General features: G+C 41.7%; 1 protein-coding gene and 1 non-coding gene across 4 annotated transcripts; both read right to left on the reverse strand.

Moving 5' to 3' along the window:
- Positions 1-614: 614 nt before the first annotated feature.
- hmbox1b (homeobox containing 1 b) lies at positions 615-20,792 on the reverse strand. 3 transcript variants are annotated; one of them, XM_032585426.1, is made up of 10 exons: positions 20,581-20,792; positions 15,378-16,073; positions 10,164-10,249; positions 8,798-8,908; positions 7,430-7,583; positions 7,169-7,251; positions 5,986-6,081; positions 5,773-5,867; positions 5,388-5,471; positions 615-4,618 (listed from the first exon to the last, which is right to left on the reverse strand). In XM_032585426.1, the coding sequence occupies exons 2-10, from the start codon at positions 16,058-16,060 to the stop codon at positions 4,475-4,477; spliced, it is 1,536 nt and encodes a 511-aa protein (XP_032441317.1). In that variant the 5' UTR covers positions 16,061-16,073; positions 20,581-20,792; the 3' UTR covers positions 615-4,474. The 3 variants fall into 3 exon arrangements, with proteins under 3 accessions (XP_032441317.1, XP_032441318.1, XP_032441316.1); XM_032585427.1 differs by having other exon boundaries at positions 5,773-5,864; positions 15,378-16,070; positions 20,581-20,791; XM_032585425.1 differs by having other exon boundaries at positions 15,378-16,070; positions 20,581-20,791.
- On the reverse strand, positions 17,225-17,296 carry trnad-guc (transfer RNA aspartic acid (anticodon GUC)). The gene has a single exon. It is a non-coding gene; the product is annotated as a tRNA-Asp (tRNA).
- Positions 20,793-21,917: the final 1,125 nt, after the last annotated feature.

The raw sequence follows: 21,917 nt of genomic DNA on the forward strand, positions 1-21,917 counted from the left end.
GATAAAACAGCATTCAGTCCTTGTTCCTAAGTGATGGTGGGATGAACCGGGTGGCATTTCACTTGAAGACATTGACCGACACGTAGCCACACCGTAAGAGGACGGCTCCGTTCTGGTAAGCGTCCACCACGCATGCACACACACCCACGCACACACACACACTCACAAACCAGTAGTTTGACAGATCATGGCATGTCAAAGTTAAAGGCAGACATCTGAATACGAGTTATTGAGAGAAAAATCTCTGAACGCACTTCTGCAGCGTTCCACCCTTCATTAACCTGAACCGATCTGGTTGGTGTGTAGACACACTGACATCCATCACAGATGGGACACGATGTGTGACGTGTTAATGCTACACCAGCCCCACCGTGTGTATAACTGTATTGTAGTACACTGGTGGAGGTTACAGTTCAAGCTTACTCATCAATACTTTTCATAAGGTGCATCTTTGTTGGCCTATTCATGAAACTGTTGCTCAGTCGGACAATGGAGGACAGCCAAATGCTAAAACGATAATAGAAAAATAAGTTTGGTAAAATGAAAAAAAAAGCATTAATTTAACTATAAAGCATGTTTCATTTCAAAGCATATCATTCGTCTTTGTACATTACCATAAAAAAAAATTAGCATAAATACATACTTTTTTTTTTTTTTTTTTTTTTTAACCACTTCCTTTAAAAACCAGTTTTGTTTTTTTAAGCTTCTTACAAGCGGAAGCTGTTGATTAGCTTTTCTAGACCAGAACCCAGCATGGGGAGTTATGAGCATGGAAAAAAAAAAAAAAAAACTCAAGTTAAACACTTTCAGTGTTGTAACATGTAACCTGGTTCATCACAAACATCAAATCATTTTAGATATGAAGAATCACAAGATATGTTTTCCTGCCATGAGGTGTGGTTTTTTTTTTCTCAGTTCTCCAAAACCATTGGACAGTCTTGCATGTACCCGGTGGCCTAAAAATTTTATTCACTTATTTATTTATGTTTTTTGGTAAAAAAGTATTAGCATGAGTATGCTTAACATGAAGGTAGAATGGTAGCATAAAGGCAGGGGGAAACGCACAGCTAGCCTGACTTTGTCCAAAAATAGCTCCTCACTTTGCATCTTGAATCTTGAGTGAGCTCATTTTTTTCATACAGAAAATATTAGCTGTATAATAGCCATACAAAAAATAAACAAGATTTTTAGATCACAAACATATCCAAAGCAATATAAACTAACAGAAAACACTGAGTTTTTAAATCTTTTGATGTTTGATCTAGCCTAGCATAGCCTCACCTTTCTCAAGATCTCTAACTGTGTTCTGCTAAATTCAGTGCCATCAGCCATAGTTGATGGCACTAAAGGAGTGCCATAGTTGCCACTCTTAAGTTAACAGTTTAACACCTATAATTGTCAACTGGCCTAGCTACCTCAGCAGATAGCCCAACTAATTACCCAGCTAATGTTAGGTTGTTAGTCTTTTGTAAATCTAAAGAGCAAAACAGCAAAAAGCTAGAATATTCTGAATACGAAATTTTAAATAAAAACTAAATTTAGTTTTAGTTGCGTTTGTATATTTTTACTTAGGTTTCTGTATCAAAGTCATAAATGTTAAACATTAGAAAACAGTTTAAAGCAGCTGTATGTGCTTCTCTGTATTGAATAAAAGCAATTAGCTCATCTCTACAAGTTAATTAAAATGTTGTTGTATATGCCATCATACAATATGGTCCCACATCAGAAACGCAGACTACTTAAAACTGCTATCAGGAATAGTGAGCGTCTTTTTTTTCCTGAAAAATATTCCATCCTCTTCATCTCCAGTATTAAAGTCTGAGAACAAGATGACTACAAAAACAAGAGCGGCGAATATTAGCTTAGCAGCGGTTAGCAAGTGGTTTTAGTTTAGAGCCCATTACAGGCTTAGATCTGCTGCTTCAACTATTTCAATACTGGATCAAATGTCGCCATTAAGACATTATCTTGTGTTTCCTTTAGCGTTGCAGCTCATGGGAAACGGTGGATGCCGCCACAGCCCCTACATGCCTGAGGCTATCAGAGCAATTACAAGTTTTCAATGAGCCATGGCTGACCAACCTGGATGAGAAGCTGGATAGTTCCAATGATGCGTTGAAGTCTAATGTAATCCTACAAATGGAGCTACTGACACCAGTTTGATTCTATGGGAGGATTCTGAATGGGTCCTCTATTTAAAAACGTGTTCACTTTTCCTTGACCCAACTAAAAAAATAAAAAATAAAATACATATACTGAACAAAAATATAAACACCCCATGTCAAATATTGTTGCCATGTAGAGTTAAGCACTATAAATGAGCATTATCTGACATTTTATTGCACAAATGTAATATTTTTCTCTTGATTTGTGTATAATTTTTACTCCAACTTGCTGTCAGTGAGCATTACTCTGCGAGTTGTTTTTTTTTTACCCAGGCCAATGGGTAAATGTAGGAAAAACAAAAGGAGAGAGTTGGCAACCAACACTAGAATAAGGGAACTATTTAGGGTTACATTGGCTTAACTTATTACCAGATTACTGGGTTCAGCTTTACATACAATCCATAGTTTCGCTGTATTCCAGTTACCGCAGACGTAACCGAGTCGGTTTTGACGTCAGACCTGAAATTTCTAAGCTTTACTTTCCATAAGCAAACACTGCTTTTCATTCGTTCAGATTATAGTCATGGGCGCCACACGTGGCAGCAATATTTCAATTCACAGTCAACCTTATAAGTGGTAACTTTGGGTAGCTGGAGTTGCTCCCACTTTCCCAGTGGAAAATCTGACTTCAGAGGAGAGTTGCAGTCGCCCCTCTGGCCCCCCAACCAGGAAATAGGAATTTAACCAACTCCATTTGAACCCCAAGATGGCGCTGTGGTGCAGTGAATGATGCAGGCTAAACCCTAGTATAGAGACTCAAACCGTCAATCATGGGAACTTTTGCACCACTTCCTGTCCTTTGGACAACCCAACCATTTATCAACACTAAAAGCAATTTTTGGGCAATGCTAGGCTAGCGGTTTTCCCTGACTTCTTGCCACAATATAATGCAGTAGAGAGGAAGCTAGGCTCATCTACACCCAGGGTTTTGGAGAACTTTCATCGAGGACGACAAGAATCCAAGACACTTGAAGTGACTGGTTCCCTTCAACGCTTCCCTTTGAGGTTATTTATAGGTGAAATAGAAAAAATAAAATAAACAGAAGTTTGTAGAGTTCTTTGATATTTATCTCCAGTGTGGATTCAGTCTAATTCAATATTTGCTGTATAAAAAGAAAAGCACATAGCTTACATTATTATCATTATAAAGAGGCAGCGTCACAGAAGTAGTAAATAGCTTAGGGGTATAATGTAAGTGCCCGCCAATACCTACCAGTCCAGACACGGGCCTGCTGTAGTGTCCAGCCTACTGCAGCTGGAGAGGCTTCACTGAACACTGAGGAGGAATCGACACCAAAGGAGTTAGAGGTCACTTTGGGTTCACTCAGTACAGAGCCACTTCCTTTGGCATGGATGGCATGGAAAACAAAAGCAACTGTCCCCTTACTGGACATCTTGGGGAAGTTGATTCATCCTCAGCGACTCCGAGGGGAGTTTAACATAAGAGATTAGAAATAAAAAAATAAATAAAAACCCTGCTGCAGCTGCTGTTGGGTAGAAACTCGAACTGTGGAGATTTTGTTTGTGCGCTTTGGAACTGTGGGATGTGAACAACCAGCTGTGGGGAGGTAAGGCTACTTCTTAACAGACATTTTGCAAAGTTGGTTTGGTGTCAATCGAATGTAGCAGCGCGACTGTGAGGGAAAGGAAAGCAGAACTTCGGTAGAGGCTGACCGGACCCGCGCCGGGGTCAAACGATCCCCGCCGGAGAAGAAGAGGAGGAAGAGCTCTTCATCAGCGGATGGCTCCTCTTCTGATACACTGCACTGCGAAGAGGTGAATCTGAGGGTGTAGGTAGTATGTCATGAGGTGAGGGTGACTGAGAACCTTTAGAAGTCCGTTATATATACACAGTGCGTCGTTTGTTTGTTTTTTCTGAGGTTGAGGTGAGACTGAGGTTCGGCTCAGTTGACCAGGCTGCTGAGGGAAGGAAGAGGAGAGAAAAACTGAAGAAGAGGTATCCTGTTTTGGGAAGGGAGAGGAGTTCCTGGGAGACCCGGTCCCAGAGAGGAGCCACCGTTAGGCGGCAGGTTCACAACTGGCGGCTGCTTCTTCTGTCACAAAGCCTACAGTAGCAATGTCCGCCAGCTGGGTCAGTATAGTGAGTAAAATAGGTTGCGGAGGGGGGAGGAGAGTTGGGGGTAATCACTGTTTTACATGGAAGTTCTGGGAGGAGCGGAGACAATTTTACTAAGTAGGATTATTGTGGTCTTTTTTTTTTTTTTTCTTTTTGCCTTTTTAAACGCTCCCTGTCGTCCCCCGTCTCGACTGGGCTTTGTTCCCTCGCTCCGTCCCGTTTCCTGAGCGCTTCATTCATCCTCCAGGGACTCGGTCTTGATGTCGTTGGGCACGCCTCCGGTTCTGGACAGCGCCAAGATGGTGTGGTTGACGGCGGCCATCTCCACGGCCAGAGAGATGGGGTCCTGATGCTCGTTGTGAGCTGCACCGTCGTCCTAACGGGGGAAAATTAAAAACAGGATGTCTGATGATCAACTCTTCATAAGCTGCAGCTGAAGACCTGAGTCAATCCTTTATCAGCTTTATCAGCTTTCTTTCTACAGTTTGTCACATAATAATGCATCTTTTTGGAATTTAAGGCGATGGAAAACAAATCAGAGCATATTTCTGAGGTAGAAGGAAAAGATACATTGTGTATTAAATGTTTCTTTTAAATAATTCAAAAACTGTAGCTTAAGGTATTTTCATGTAAAAACTAAAAAATTCACCCCATGTCTCAAACTCAGTCAGTAGAACTGTGTTTATCCCCATAATCCACTTGTGTGTTATAATATAATTAGGTGATTTGTGCAGGTAATCAATGGTACATGGTTTAATTTAGGGATATCAGATTTAATGATAAATTAATAGTGACAACGCTCCTCAGTGTCACTTTGGGTAGACTTTTCCAAAATTTGTTTGGGACGGGTTTATGCTTTCTCATAGTGGGTTTAGTTAAAGCTTAAATAAGCAAAGTTTTTTTTCCCCCCTTTTCTTTTTCAAAGCAGTCTTCAAAACTCAAACTGCATACTATTGCAACCCTGATGTAGATTAGAGCGTTTTAGGCCCATTTTATTCCAAATTTTACCTTAAAAATCAGTGTGTTTCATGTACATTTCTCTTTGAGCCAATCAGGTTTCAGCATTCGTTCCCCCCGCCCCCTTCAAGCCCCTGTCATGAGGGCACCAGTGAATCCAGCCCTCATTACATTCTCCTCCCAGTTACCTGTGTAGGTGAGGTGGGCTCCAGGCGGTAAAGGCCAAACGGTCGGCTGAGAGGTCTCTTGTCGAAGTAGGGCAGGTCGCAGGCCTGAGAGGGGGGAACAAGCAGAGACGGCTCACTGCCTTACTTCTGCTTCCATTTGTTCCAACAACAGGAAGGCTTGTTAATGAGGGCAATGCATCAGAGTGAAGCAAGTGTACTTTTTCTATATTTAGTGAAAGCTGACTACAGAGTTTCGTGAGGTAAGCAGCAGTTGAAACGCCGCAGCTCGTCTTTTTATGTTCAGGTTTTATGCCAAGCACACAGGCTGCTGCGTAGTTCTGTGTGTGTGTGCGTGGGGGTGTGTGTGTGTGTGTGTGGCCGTGTGTGTGTGTGCATGCCACTCTACCTGCTCTGCAAAGTCATTCCCATCGATGTCGTCGCTGTTGGAGTGTCCACCTGGACTCTGAACGTCTATCCCATGACTCTCCAGGATTGTTGCTTCTTGGAGGAAGAGGATGGATTATCGGTTTTACGGCGAACAGTCAGTTCATCAACTATTAAATATTAAATGTTCGTTAGAACACAAAGTGCTCTGCTAAGCAAGTGGCGCCCTCGTTACCAATATTAGCTCGTCTCTTGATCTCCTTGCGCCGGTTAGCGAACCAGTTGTAGACTTTCAGGGAGGTCACCCTCTCCAGATCAGACAGCTTCTTCCCTATGGAGTAAACACACAAAGCAGTCTTGCTTTAACACGCCTCTTAATTAATGGAAATAGTTTTCAGAATGTTTAGATTCACAGAAACGTCGCTGGCGGCATTTGAGATTCCTTCAGTCACGATTTCTGACGCACTGAAGTCTGAAAACAAAACGCTGCAGTACATTTTACGCCCTTTACCTCTGTGTGACCCACAGAAACAGCTACATTCCTTGGCACTACAGGTAGAGACAGACGTTCACACAGTGTTCAAGCCAGTTAAAGCTGAAACATTGAGAGAAAAAAAAATCTCCAATTAATGTTAAGGAATCAATTTGGGTACCAAGAAACAGAGTACCTCTTGTTTCTTCCCTTAGAAACAAGAAAAGGAAGTAAAGCATTTTAAGTTGAACTTCACTTCAAATAGAACATAGTTTCTGGGTGTTTATGATTCGCAATCTTTTAGCCACTTTTTAAGACCATTATGAATAGAATTTAGGAACTGTATTGTGACAAATGTAAAAAAAAAAAAAAAAAAATACAAATAAAGTTTTCCGGTTGGCAACAAGAGCGAACCAAAGGAGAAGACAAACCAACCATCCAGCCAACCAGTGATAAATTTGCTCTTATCCATGATGGAGGTTAAAAAAAAAAAAAAAAAAGCTAGTATGCTAGCTAGCACCTAGTTACCGCTAGCTGCTACCTTAAGTTACAGAATGCAGTGAAGACATTTGTATACGACTCAAACTTTGAGTAAAGTCCTGTGAGAAAACGGAAAACTGAACAGAATATGCAAAATTAAATAGTCCTGATATGACAAAACTTAAAACATGTGATTAATATATTTAAGGGCAAATTAGTTTCACTTCTGATTGAATTGAAGACTTCTTAAGGATGTGAAGACACGCCCCGTTTTCAGTCAATTGCTAACCTTTCAAAATGAAAGGAAATAGTAAAGTGCTAGCATAACTTTGCAGGTTAGGACAAGTTTAGTACAGGACAAACGTCACCACCAAGGCTGAACTGGAGCACAGCCAAAAACAGAATATGACTTATGGGAAATAAAAGTTGATTTACTCTTTAGTGAGGAGTTGTTAGTGTCGCTTACCTGGTTTCTGAATAACAGCATTGCAGGCGTTGGCTATCTCCTCTCTTTTGGCTTCATCTGGGTACTGGTTGTCATTGAAGTAGCTGGAAATAATAATCACACAGATTCATTTAATTTCACAACAACGAAGGACAATATCAACAATATTGTTGGGCTGATGTTTGATATTGCAGACACTGGAAGTCATTTCATTGTCCAGACTGCCTTTTACTCCTATAGGAAATAACCGCGGCGTTATGAAGCCGTCTCCTCCACCCTCACCTCTCCATCACAGCCAGGCACTCCTTCCTCCAGGTGAAGCGGCTTCCCCGACGCAGCCGGAAGGTTCCGGGGGCGGTGGCGAGGGGCGGCGGGGTTTGCCTCCACTCCATCTCCTCCAGAGGCAGCGGCGCTGGCCGCATGTTCAGAGTGGCACCTGGAGCAGCAGCAGAACCGGCGATCGGTTACAACGGGACGCGCTGCACAGAGAGCGAAGCCGCTCGTCTGGGTGCAGGTGGGTTCGTGGTCAGGAGACGCAAACTGAAATACAGTGGTTTGGGTAACCAGAGTGGTAAATGGGGAGCACATGTTCTCCCACGGGAAAGAACCAGAACTGCAGAGCCACTAGTAGAAACACAGTGCGTTGCTGTATCAGTAGTCCCATAATGTCTTCTTTTATTCCTTATTATGGAATAAAAGAAGATCTATACGGGTCAATACACTACCAGCGCCTCCAAGTGGTCAATAATAGAATGGTAGAATTATTCAAGTTAATATTCTCTGCCGCTGGAGCTTCCTCAAGCATTCGGCATCTGGAAGTGAGTCAGACTTCATCAATGCAGATAGAACACCGGCATAGCATAGCATGACATTAAAATACGCAAGTAGCTGCGTTTCCATTCAACACAAAACTTTGCAATTTGAAATTCTGAAAATTAATATGGAAATACCAATTTTGAAAAAAGTGACGTTTTCTGATAAAACGTTTTCGCGCTACGATAAGGTGTTTTTTCAGCCGCATCGAACTTTGTGTATTTCGCAAAACCGCAATGGAAACACCGTTTTCACATCACACCACTTCGTATACCTCCTTGGATTATGTAAACATGCACAGCTGACTCCAGAACTGGTCATTTTGAAGTGTTGAATATGGAGCTCTTATGTAAAAATCGCCAACAACAATTTCCCAAAAATGCTGCACATGCAGCCGCTCCCAGGTATTTTTGGTTCCATTAAATATTTCTAAATGATATTGTATAGTTTATCCTAAACTGCAGCCATCATGATATCCCCTCATGTTCTCTTTGGGGAGAATATGAGGGGATATCATATTGTAAATATTTTGATCTTGACATGTATGGGCTGTTGTTTTCTAAAATTGTAAAAACGTGTTCAGGTGTGTGCGCTAACATTTAAGATGTCTCATCTTGTAGAGGTGAGATCAGCGTTCATCTCCGCATTGCTGACTCCTCCAGCTCATCTTATTACACACTGTAATGAGAAACTGCATCCGCTCAGGAGACTAACATTTCCACGCTAATGCTTCCTAAGAAAAGACTGAGAAGAGCTCCACTTCCACCATGACGTCACATTTCCTCGTCTAAAAATCTGAAAATCTGCCCCGGGGTTCTTTTGAACCCTCCGCGTTACCTGGCGTGGTTTTCTCCAGGATGTACCAGCGGTAGAAAGCCCTCTTCTTCTGCTCGCTCAGGTCGGAGCCGTGCTGCAGCAGCCAATGGGAGATCCTGCTCTGGCTGATGCCTGGAAAGCAAAAGGCAGCCGTGTGTCCAATCACAGCGCCGGAACAACGCGCAGATAATTAGAAAGCAGAGACCAAAGGAGCATAGAGGAGAAGATGAGTGAGGGTGAAGTGTTTTTCTCCCATCTTGGCTTTGATTTCACCTCCTCCTCCAATCACAGCTGGCAATCACTGAAATGCACCTCGACGTCTTCGGTAATTTACAAACAATGCCTCTTATTTAGCTTCCACGTCTGATTCTGCTCTTGGTTTAATTATAGATGAACGCTATATGAGCCGTAGATGGGAGTTTTAGATAAGGCTTTAGAGTAATGCGTGACGGATGAGACCGTTTTCCTTTAGGCAAAGTCAAAGAATGCATTTTTTCCCCCTTTGGTTGATAACATCTTTGTTCATTACTGCAACTCAAATCCTGACATGCAACAATCTGACAGTTAAACAGCAACTAGTAGGTCTTAACCAAACCAGGGCGCCATGTGGGGTCTGCATGCGTTCTACACACATGGTGCTCTGGTCTCCTCAGATACAGAGATACTGTTGGAAGCATTTTATTTCTATTTTTAGGTGTTAAAATGAAATTTTTTTTTAAAAAGGCAAAAAACTGAGGACTCAGCAGGTTTAGAGTGCAGATGGACGGAAAGTCACATTTTATACTTTCGTGAACTATTGGGACAATATAAAAGCGATGAGGGAAGATTATTTGGATTTTAGTTATATTATCAAGGTTTTCTCCTCTTCAGTTTAATTCAACCTTTACAATCCAAAGAGCCATTTTGTCCTCAGTCCAGAAACAAATAAGCTGCTTAGAGCCAGAAAACAACTTAATATTTTTAGTAAATAGCTACCAAATAAAATTTGCCAACTTTTTTTTTTTTTCCCCCCAAAGAACCAGCATTTTATTTCTATTTTCGGTGTTAAAATGAAAGGAACAAAAATCAAACTTTAACAAATATGGGTGCAAAATTAAGTAGAAAATATTAGCTTTTTAGTTGTTGTTTTTAATTAATCAAAACAATTATTACTGGGGCTTTTGTTGAAGAAATTAAACAAAAATTATTCTATATAAAATAAATAAATAAAAACATTTATTACTACACCTGTATTTAACGTAGTGGTGCACAGATTGCAGAGCTTTAAAAAGACTGACCTGGCGATTACGATTTTGGCCGTTACAGATTTTCTTTTTGTCGGAAATGTTGCCAAATATAGTAAGAAAGTCGCTGAGTTGGCAGCAGAGTGGATTCATGTGCTACTAACCGGTCACTTGAGCCACGACAGCCTGAGAAATCCTCCGGTTCCCCAGGAAAGCTTTGATCTCTTCTTTGACCAGACTGCTGTCCCGTCTGCAAACAGAAACACAGCAGCACTATTAAAAAGTAGACCGGGATACAAGCAGCAGGAACGGAAAACGGCAATAACAGCCTGAGGTGGAATAAGTGTCTGAAGCTTATGCTAAATTAAAGATGTCGTTTTTGCACTTTTAAAGTTTAGAGCGGAGTTTGGTTCTAAAACAACATCCTGAGATTCGATCATCTCCCAGAGCTCGGTTCAATCCATCGTCTGAACAGAGAGGGTAAGAAACCAACATCTGCTGCAATCAATCGGCATGGCAACCAGAGCATTAATTAGATAAGCAACCAAGGTAACACTGAAGGAGCTGCAGAAATGAAAGAATCTGTTAGACAGAGCAGTTTTGTTTTCACACCTGATACTCCATTAGGCTGGGTTTGATCGAGGATCAAAATTGCAACATTTTTATGTTTTCATACATTGTGTCAAACGAACCAAACACTTTGAAAAGCCTGTTTCCCTCCTCGCCTGTGGTGGCGCTGCACAAAGAACCACTGAAGGAAACGACATGAAAATCTCTGAAGACGACACTGAGCTCAAACTCCTGAAATGTAATCAAAAATGTAACGGCGTCAGATTTCAGCAGTTGTAGGATTTCTTTTTTCTTCGGTATGAGAGCCAGACACATTTCTCCCGCTAGCGATAGGCTAGTGCATTTGTTTTGGTTGCACTTACCCAGAGTGCCCTGCGCTGTAGTCCGTTTCCTGTTTGTGGAGCTGTCTCCAGTCCTCTTGGCGTTCACATATGCATTCAAACTGCACCGAAGTTCACTTCAACCAAATAGAGAACCAGGTTTGTCTGCAAACCAGAGTTCGATTTTTTTTTAGTCTACCCACCATTTCTACAGTGAAACCCAGTTCAGGCTTTCAGAGTGTTGGAGGTTCACATTCCAGTCGGATCTACAGTCAGAGCTCTAATTGAACAGCTCAGATCAAAGTCCAGACCCGAATCCAAATGAAAATGAGGAACAGACGTCCACAGATCCATCCTGTCTGAGCTTGGGTCTACTACATAAAACCACTCAAACATGATTATAGTTTCAAAATCCTCCAAGGGTATGAATACTTTTCCCCAGACGTCACAGCTGTCATTCACGAGCCAATAATTAAGTCCTCCCGTTTTATTCGGGCCTCCATTTTGACAGCTTCGCCGCGTTTTTGTTCCTTTATGCATAATGAGCGCCGCGTTCCACGGGAACACAAAGGCAGCCGCTCTATAAATGGAGACGCAATCAACGTGTTTTCAAAATGTCTTCAAGGCGACATTTCCACCGACTTAATAGGGAGGAGGGGGAAAAACATAAAATAAAATAAAAACATGCAGAGACTTGCAGGAGAGTGCAGTCACACAGTGTACCCACCCTGCCTTCTGGCATCCAGTCAGCCCCTCTCCTCCACTTTTCCTTCTACATATATACATTTACACATTCGCAGGCGTAGGACCGCCGTGGCCCCCCGACTCGCCTCAGGGGACGGAATGTGTTCAACGTTTGCTGCGTTTATCCATAACAACACATAGAAAAGTTGATGTCTCCCACAGGAAGGCCCCGACCCCCCCCCCCGCCCCGCCCAGCTCCAGGCGGGCTCAGTCGCAACGCAGCGCGCCCAAGAATCCTCGACCCGAGAGCGCGTCACGACTCTCGACGTCGATATATACATCCTCCACGTTGTGCTCTTGTGGCGCGGCTAAAATTAGAGCCTGGAGAAGAAGAAGAAGAAAAAAAAAAAAAGCTGCTTGTATTGACACCAGCGAATCAATGTAGCAAGAGCTGCTGTACAAGACAGAGGAGGAGGAGGAGGATGGGGGTGCCAACATAAAGGCCCGACCTCTGCAGAGGAGGAAATATGCAGTTTAAAAGAGGAATGAGAAGGGCAGCCGGGTTTTGTTGACAAGTTAACAAAAATCAAACTGAATCGGCGTCAAAGCAAAGGTGTTTGATGTAGACTTATCTTTTAAAAATTAGTGTCCATCTTCTTTAGTTCTGTTTTAATTTAAAAAAAGGAAACTTTTTGTATTTAATTAGGGCAAAATGAACAAAGTAAAATCTTCATGAATTAGGCCATTCATGATGAATTTTACTTGGTGACAAAACGACAATATTGTTTTGTCATTTAAGTGATATAAAGCTAACGGCATGACGGTATGAATTCACCTTCTTTCAATTCTGATGAACACTGAAACCAGAAGACATTTTAAAAATCCAGAACAAACAAAAGCAACAGAAACGACAAAATCAATTGGAAAGTCTAAAAATGTATAACATTTTAAAATAGGGTTAATAGACCAATTCACCAGACTGGAGACCAGTTTTGATAGAAACGAGAAAAAGAAAAATGGATAATGAAAATTGAAATTTAAGTTTTAATTTATCACACAATCAATTGATTTATTGTTTACTGCAACAAGTAGAACAAGATATTTAATACAATACCAATTATTGTCGCTTTGCATTCCATGTCTATCCAGGAACTTTTACTCAAAAACAAGCTGACTTGCCTTCACCTAAATGTGCTTTTAATTAACTTATTAAATGTGTCTAATTACAGCAAGCATCTTCAAAGGAAAAGGTTACTATATTTTGATTTTATTGGTCAGAAATGACTACATTGGTTCCAGTTTTTTTCCTAATGGATACCAAGAGAATGTGCAAGATTTCTCACTTTGATTTCTGCAAAACTCTTTTAAAGTTTTGTATAATTTACACATCCCTTTCCAACAACAACAGCAGCAGCAACAAAAAGCCTACCTTGAGTATTGTTGAGTAGGTATAACAAAGCCGTCTCCTGCTCTACATAATGTGCAGTCTAAAGCAGAATGAGTGACGGGCCGGGCGGAGCGGCGCCCAGGACCCGATCGTACGGCCGTGTGATAATCAGGATGTAGTGTGAAGCGCTCTGAAGGAAGCAGGAAATGACTAACACGTGTACCGTGATAGATGAGGAACACTGAACCTTTCAGGGCTAATGGGCCTAATTAACTCCTCGCCATGTCATATGATAAGTGGAGTTTCGTTCTCTGTTCCCAGCTAGGTGCGGGGCAGAATCCTGCCTTATCCAAAACCAAACAGCTGCGTTTGTTTTATTTGTTTTGGGTTTTTTTTTGTGTGTCTTAAATCATCTCCTCTCTGAAGTTGAAACCGTTTCAAAATGCGTCCCAACTTGCTTCACTAATATTTAATCAGCGCTCGTGCTTCAAGGCTGTACTTGCACCCAGCAGAGCTTTCTCATTTGTCAAAATGTAACTACGTGACCTACATAGGCCTCGCAGGAACTACGGATGATCTGCGTGATCCGTTTTAATGACGCTCGCACATTAACCCCCCCCCCCCCCCCCCCCCCCACCCCCCCACCCCCCACGAACGGCTGCGGCTACTGGAACCGTTTCTGCTGACAGAAATCGTCTCCAGAGAAGATGGATTCCATAATGCAGCCGGACTGGCGTGGCTTAAAGAGCAGCACCTCTTCACACGCCTAAAGGTTCAACTCACTACACTGGATCCACCGCAAACGTTTACATGCTTTTTAACATGCTGTCATCTTTAACAGTTTACACTGGAAGGGTTTATATCGAAGCATATTCTTGTGTTCTGGGCTGTTCAAACAAATTTAGTTAAATAACAGCAAACAATATATACTTTGTTCTCAAATAACAAGGTTGGGTTTAAAATTAGTGGAGAGATTGTGTAGCTGCAAATTCAATTTAAGAGAGCTTTAACAGGGCCAATAATTTTATAAGTGGTAGTATGTCTGCCATCATCAAGTGGATATAATTAAAGCAAGGGAGAAGAAGAAGAAAAAAAGGGCCTCTAGAATGGGAAGTTATTACAAAAACTAAAGTGACTTTTTACATCTTAAATGGGGCGGTACTATGTGTTTTCCAGACACAATGACATTTTATGATAATAATTTAACCATGTCACCTTCAGTTATTATAAAATATGACTTACAGAAATATTACTTAATGATTTAGCACCTTGAAATTGGGTCTCTGTCTCTTTAAAAACTCCTGCTCTTTCTGAAACTCCGCTTTCTGGAAGTCATGACAACATGGCTCCTCCATTAACCCTTCAACAATGTTTTTACCAGCGAAGCACTGAGAAGTTAGCCGACATGAGCTCAGCAGATGTGCTGTTCCACCAGGTGTTTGCTAATTGCTGCTGGCTAGTCTGAAGGAGCTGAGTTGGTGCTGCCCTGTGAGGCAGAAGCTCAGAAACGGCAGCTAATAGGAGGAGCTTAGTCCTCCAAGGCAGAACTCGCTCCACCTGGGCGTTTAGCACAGCTGAGTGGTTGCCATGGAGATTTAAAACATTCATGAAAGAATCAAGGCAACACTGCATGTGTCTTTTTAATTATGTGGAGCTCAAACAAGGTTTACTTTACATAATACTGCCCCTTTTAACTCAGAGGAGCAGTAAGAAGGTCTGGCAGATGTTCATTTAAGCTCTGAGAACCGACAGAATGTCATTTCACATTTTTGCTGTTTTGTTATATAATCAACTTCTTCCATTTATGAGAAGAAAAAAGGCATGATTCATAATGATATCGCATAGTCAAATAACATACTCAAAGTAAAAAAAAAAAAAAAATTAATAATAATCATATTGGGACATACCTAATAAGAAGGCCTCTCTTTCAGAGACTGTGCCGTCTGATGCACAGCGTCTCTTGTAGGAAGGACAAAAATAAATGCTTCTATAATTCTAGAAAAAAAAAACTGAGCTAAGCCTCTGATTGCAGCGTCTCTATGCCTCTCCTCCAGACAGAACTGGTGTGATGCTGAAGCGACGTTTTACTGAACACGTTGTCTTGGCTTTGAAAAGAAATAATGGTGCTCCAACACCAGCTGCACTTCAGCAACCCTGAAAGAAAATGTGCTTCTCTCGTTTTTCATCATGAACCTTCGAGCTTAGAAAAAAAAAGAGCCATCAATTCCACGCTATTCATGATGAAAATGCACCGAGAGTAAAAGCAAAAATAATGAAAAAAACAACAAAAAGGCCTTTAAAGCTGCTCTCAGAAGCACTTTATGTGTTCATCTGGCTTATTCTGTCAAGGAGTGAGAGAGAAAGTAAACAGAGACCAAATCCCACCACCCCCACATCCAGCTGCCACTACCACTCACCTCAGCAGCTCCTCCACCTTGTCGTCCACGTCCAGGTCTTCTTCTGCGGCTTCGAAGCCAAACGCCCTGGACGCCGCCGCGCTGTTCACAGGGTAGCGAGGCGGGGACAGCTTCCCGTTGGGCGTGGCGGCCAGGCTGTCCCGTCCGTTCTGCGACAGCACCACCAGCGCCACGGGCGATGGCAGCACAGCCGAGGGCGGTGGCGGCCCGGGGGGCGGGGACGTGTCGTAGCTGTTGCTGGGCGACGGGGACAGCCCTCCGCCGCTGTTGTTGAACTGCGTTTGCGTGGCCGTGGAGATCTTGGAGGTGGTGGACGAGGCGACGGCGGCGGCCACGACGACGAGGGAGGAGGAGGAGTGGTCGCCGCCTTCGCCGCCGTTGCACGTCGCCGAAGAGGAAGAGGTGGTGGTGGTTGTTGTTGCCGAGGCAGTGGCGTTATTGTTGAAGGATGTGGCGGTTGTTTTGGCAGCGGAGCTGTTGGCCCCGCCTACGAGGTAGGTGGACGAGGAGGAAGAGGAGGAAGAGGTGCGGCGGCCGAACTTGTCGCCGTGCTCCCGGTCCAGCCGGTCCAGAGTGTCGAGCGCGTGCAGGATCTCCTGCTTCGTCATGCCGGTGCGACGCAGCCTCTGCAGCAGGTCTATCTGCTCGATGGTGAAGCGCGGCTCCTCGCTGAAGTCGGACATCCTGCTGCTGCTGCTGGGCAGGAAGAGACAAACAGGAAGCACAGGCGGGAAGTTCAGGAAACTCACAGGCCGACAACGTGGGAGCGCACAGGATGTCGGAGGACAAGAAACAGTCGCATCAGGGGGAGAAAAAAATGAAAAATGATGGGAGGAGTTTAAGGAATGATATGTAAAAAGGAAAAACACAAGGAGGAAAAAAAACAAAAAACAGCAGGAGTTGATAAGAAGAGAAGAGAGCAAGATAAAGAAGTGTGAAAGAAAGAGAAAAGGGAGGGGCAAGGCAGAGGAAAAAAAATAATAAATCAGCTATTTTTGGGAAGCGGCAGGCAACACGCGCAGCCTGCCAGAGTCACCTTGACAGCTGATGCTATCTTAACATTCAGACTGTCGTTCTTTAAGAGCTGCTCCATAATCCCCGCGCTGCACCGCCACCCACGCTGGATGCTTTTCATAAGCAATTTGCTGGACTCCAAATCAATGTCTCTGGAAACAGACTGCGGCAGATTTTTTTTTTATGTTTTTTTTTTTTTTTGCCGTTTTCGGCTGCGGCCCAGCCTGCGTTGACATGACGACTGCTTTAAAAAATAAAAAATGGGGGTGACCGGCTCCTCGCTACAGTTCTGTTACTGTTCAGAGTGGGAAAGCGACGGGAATATGTTGTTAGTCATCTTGGAGGTCACAAATAAAAGAAGGGTGCAGTTAAAGTATTCACACCCGTTTTTTTGTTGGAATTGGATGTTACAAACCAGAACCAAGTTCTGCACACTTAGAAAGTGGAAGGAAAAGAAATCCATTGTTCCTTATTCTTTACTTCTTAAATCCGGATATGATTTAAGGGTTTCAATTCCACCCCCTTTACTCTGATACCTTAGAAAAAGGTTCCCACCAAGACAACCTAAACCAACAAGCCTAGAGAGTAGAGCATCAATCCTAAATCTGATTTTTTTTTTTTTTTGGCTAATATTCGACCCACAGCAAACTTTTTGACAGCAATTTGAACAGCCCAACTCCAAACTTTTCACCCAACAAAAAAGACCAGATAAATAAAATCAGATTGTTGCCATTTTATACAGCGCTTACAGTCTTTAATATTCCTTTATTTAATCAGGTAAACCCCGTTGAGATCTAGATCTCACTTTCAAGAGGGACCTGAAACAAACTTCACTCCCCGTCGGGGAATCGAACCCCGGTCTCCCGCGTGACAGGCGGGGATACTCACCACTGTACTAACGAGGAGACTCTTTAACAATTATGTTGCATTTATTCTCACGTAAACGACTTTGGCGTCATTTTAGGTGGATGCGCGTCCTAATCCTGCACCAGAAGAAACCAGACGCGGCAAATCGGGATGCAAACCACAGATGAAAAGAATAACTGTGTCTAGGCCTGTCACAATGAGCAGCAACATTAATCACATAATAAATTAAAAATAAGCTCAATCATTTTTATTGGCATGTTTTATCATTTTTCTCTTTTTACCAAAAACCGGTTGACAAAAGTCTTCACTCTGGTTCTTTGGTCTCGACTCGTCATTTTTGTTTACATAAACTTCATAATTTTAGTTGTTTAATCCGTTTTGTTTATTTTTGGATATTTAAATTGTCTTCCTATTCCAGTGTTAAATGTTTATTAGAATGTCAAATTGATTGATTTTTGAGAATATGTTCTTGCTTTATTACTCCATTAGCATCACGTGATTAGAAAATGGTCTCAAAACAGCAATATTATCGTTTATAACATTAACTTCTGGCACATTTCATCATCCAACAAAATTTGCTATTGTGACAGGCCTAACTCTGAACTTATGAAGTCCGTCAGTGAAGTGCATCACATCACAATCCCACCACCAATCAGATTTCCCTACTATAGTTGCAGTCAAAGCTCCATAAAAGGCCCGTTGCTATTGGTTGTGCTTTCTTGTTTTGTCTCTTGATCTTGTGCCAATCCTGTCAACTCGGATTGCTGAATAAACTCTAAAATGGATCCCATATGTGTCGCTGCGTGACGTCAACGTTCTTCTGCGCATGCAAGTCGGTTGGGCTGCAGAGCGCCACGGCTCAGGTGGAATAACATGTCGACGGGACCACAAGGTGCTTCCTCTTTCAACTTGAAGTTTCAGAATTCCCGGATGGAAAAAACAACAAAAAATAATTGATAAAAATAAACACCTCTTCCAACTGTGAAACTAGCCTCAAAGTTGTTCACTGCATAAATGATAAGCAGTGAACGTCTCGGGGATAAATCATGAATGGAGGACTCCTTACAGTATATAGCTCATTAAACTGATTTCCCATATAGTTCTCTGTTGAGTATTATATGGAAAATCACCTTTTAGTGAAAGTTCATTTAATGCTTGAATGAAGAATATGAACAGAAATTGATTTTCTGGTGGGTTTGCATTGCAAACACTGGTTAGCAAGAGCTTCCATGCAAACACAGAACACAATGGAATGGTCTAGATCAAGGCATAAAACATCCTTTTCTTTAGCTGAGAAATCAAGCGCTTTGTTGTTTGAGGGATTCGGTTCTGCTAAATAAATTCACAAAGGTGTCCCACAAACAAACCTGAGGATTTTGAATAAATGTGCGCTCTGATTAAGCATTACCCAAGTTAAGCATTCACTGGTTTTGCTAGTCAAAAAGATGTCCTGTAGAAGAAAAAAAAAAAAAAACAAGAAAGGAAAGTCAGATTGGACCCTGTTAAGAATGCAAGGTTCAATCTTTTTTCTTTTAAAATAAATCGTCCACTTCTGTTCCACTGTAGGAGATTTAAATGTATGACTCTGATAAATAACATCTGCAAACAGGAGATCCCTCAGAGTATTTGGTTTGATCATGAGTCAGGTCACTGAAACACGGATCAAGACATCAATCAATAGAACCAGGCAGCAATTTGAGTCTTCATTAACTGATCAATAATGAAATTATAGGAGTGATTCATGCATTTTTATGATTAGCCATCTTCAGAATTCAATAATAATGCCAAGCAATCTCGATAAATAAATTGGTACAAACTGAGTACATGGGTACAAAAATGGCTCTTTTGGAAAATCCTAAATCTCAAACACGCATTGGAGAGCTGAAAAAGTTATTTTTAATTTTCATTTAGTTTTCCCAGACATTTATTTTTACACGTTTTTCTGTCAATGATGAGTGGACATCTCCACTGCATAAAAATATGTCTAAAGATAATATTTCTATTAATATATACATTATATTGAAGTTATAATTATATCTTCATGTTATTATATGATAATATAAGCTCCTTAGACATTTCTTTTTAGCAAAAATGTTGGTTCACTTTGAGATATTTCTTTTAAGCTCTCATTTATTCATTTAATTGTTTTTATCCATTGTAAATGCTCATTTTGTTTTGGCATCCCTTAGATAAGCATATAAAAAGGGCATTATAAATAAAATCCATTATTATTCTAAATATGTTAAGCTGCTTTCCGACTTGTAAACTTCTGATTCGGTGCTCTCACAGTTAAGAAAACATGGCCGCATTTCCTAATTTTAACTCAAAAATCCAAAAACTGGTAAACGTCAGCTGGTTTCCGCTGAATGATTCCACAGTGGGATTTTTTTTTTATTTTATTTGTGGAAGGACAAAAAAATAACTTCTGGTGTTTTTCCAAGAATTGGGATCACTTTAAATTGTTAAGTAGCATTTATTATTATTAATTATTATTATTATTATTTTTAAATTAACAACTGGTCACATAAGATTTTCTTTTTTATAATGTTCCACTTTTGAGTATCTGTACCTACACTGAACAGCAACATAAAGGAAAAAGTAAAGTAGTTCCAATTATGGCTTTTGGATCATCAACCCAAAACCAGTGGGCACCATTTGAACTCCTTACCCCTCTTCCTAAACTTCCTACATACGCCCCTGTTAGTGGTGGATAATAATGCCAACTTCAGCGAAAAATAAATCAGAGGTTCAGGTTTCTGACACATAACATACACGCTCAGTTATACGCTCCTCGTCTCCCTCCGGTTCTGTCCGAACCGACCTCCTCGGTTCGTGGTGCCTGTTCCATCCATGTGTTTTTGTTTTGCTGACTATGTGGCCCGCAGTGACAGCGCCAATGTGTCGCTCTGAACGGCGGGGCTGCAGGCACGCCGCCCCGGGCGTTGATGCCAGTTTTCACGCCCTTTGCCCAAAAAGCCAACGACGAGGGAATGTTTTCGCACCAAAATGAGCCACGAGCAGCACAAACATCATATCACACACATTGCGACACGTTTTGCACGTCCGACTTTACTTCATTAATGCGGTCCCGTTTCTGAATTGGTCCTGACAAACAGTCCGCTGGCACCACAGAAGCCGCCAGCCAGCCAACTCAACCCGGGTTATTTCGGTCGCAGCGAGCCTTTGAAGTGATTAGCATAATGTGCTAGCCGTGCCAAAGCCGCTCCTAGCTGCCTTTAGTTAGCCGCCGTTGCTGGCTAGCGAGCGTTTCATATTAATAACATCACTTTCAGTGTTGGAGACAGTAAAGTACATGACTTACCTCGGTTCAAATAGTCCACTTCACCATTTAACTTCAAAAGTAAACCACAAGCCAAGCGGTGTCTTTGACTGCTGCCGAATTATAACGCAGTTTGATGGCAGTGCCCTGCACGACCCTTTTCCAAGGATTTCTAATCAGAGGCGAATTATTTGCCTCTCCGCTTTGTCTGTCTGACAACAGCCATATTGACAACTAACACCTTCGAGGAGCGCAGAGGGAACTGTAGTTTTACTCCCACAAAGGCCTTTACGACGCGCGGCGGCGTTCTCCAGGCGAAAGACTACAAATCCCGGGAAGGAGAGCGAGGTGGAGCTGAGCTACAGCTGTCACATCAGAAACAGACCAGCAGCAGGGCACCGAGCAGCGCCAGGCAGCCAGGAGGAAAGCTTCATATGCTCCACAAAAAATGTAGGAATGTCTTCCTGTCAGTACATTAAAAAAAAAAAGGTAAATTACACTTAATATTTTAGTGAAGTGGTATGAAATTAAAGTTTGCTATAAAAAGAGAAGACATAGTAACACAAACTAATTAGAGATGAGGTGAAAGCATACAACCACTGAGCACCCCTGTAATGTCAGAGTTTGATACAGGCCTTATGAAAGCGTATTAGTGATTTTATTCAGAAAACAAATCACTGCTTTTATGCACTAAACCGCCACCGGGAGCTAAAATAAATAGCTATAAAATATGTTTTTATATTTGATCCAAAAGAATGTTTCATTATTTGATTATGTTCTGGTCACTCCCTCTGCTATTTTATATGGAAAAATGTGGAAGAGGATTACTGTGATTAGGGGTGATTTTTTTGTTTTTTTTATCTCAGAACTCTGACTAATATTTTTCTAATTCTAGATTTAATTTTGAAATTGAAAAGAAAAGGTGTGGCCTTAACCTCTTCTATAGTTTTATGAGAACTGATAGAGCAACATAAAGTGGAGACCATGTTTTCATAACATTCTGGACAAGACAGATAATGATGACGACTGCAAAACGTACTTGTATAATATTTCAGAATGCTAATTTGTTGTTTTCTAAGGTGTTTGCATTGTAAATAAACCAGAAAGGGAGTAGAAGGTTTCAGAGAAAGCAGGAACACAAAAGAAAGCTCTGAGGCGGAGCTGCATCTCGAAGGCGGGGCTAGGTCCACCAAGGTGTTTTACACAGCTGAATGGTTGCCATGGAGGCTAGAGGATTTCTCAGACATGCATGAAAGAATCAAAGAAACTCTCCAGATGTGTTTGCTATGAGGAAATAATATTATAACGTTATGTAAAAATTAAAAAAAAATCTTTTTTCATAATACTGCCTTTAAATAATCTAATGTTTAGGGGATTGC

Source organism: Xiphophorus hellerii, chromosome 15, assembly GCF_003331165.1.
Source record: "Xiphophorus hellerii strain 12219 chromosome 15, Xiphophorus_hellerii-4.1, whole genome shotgun sequence".
NCBI lineage: Eukaryota > Metazoa > Chordata > Actinopteri > Cyprinodontiformes > Poeciliidae > Xiphophorus > Xiphophorus hellerii.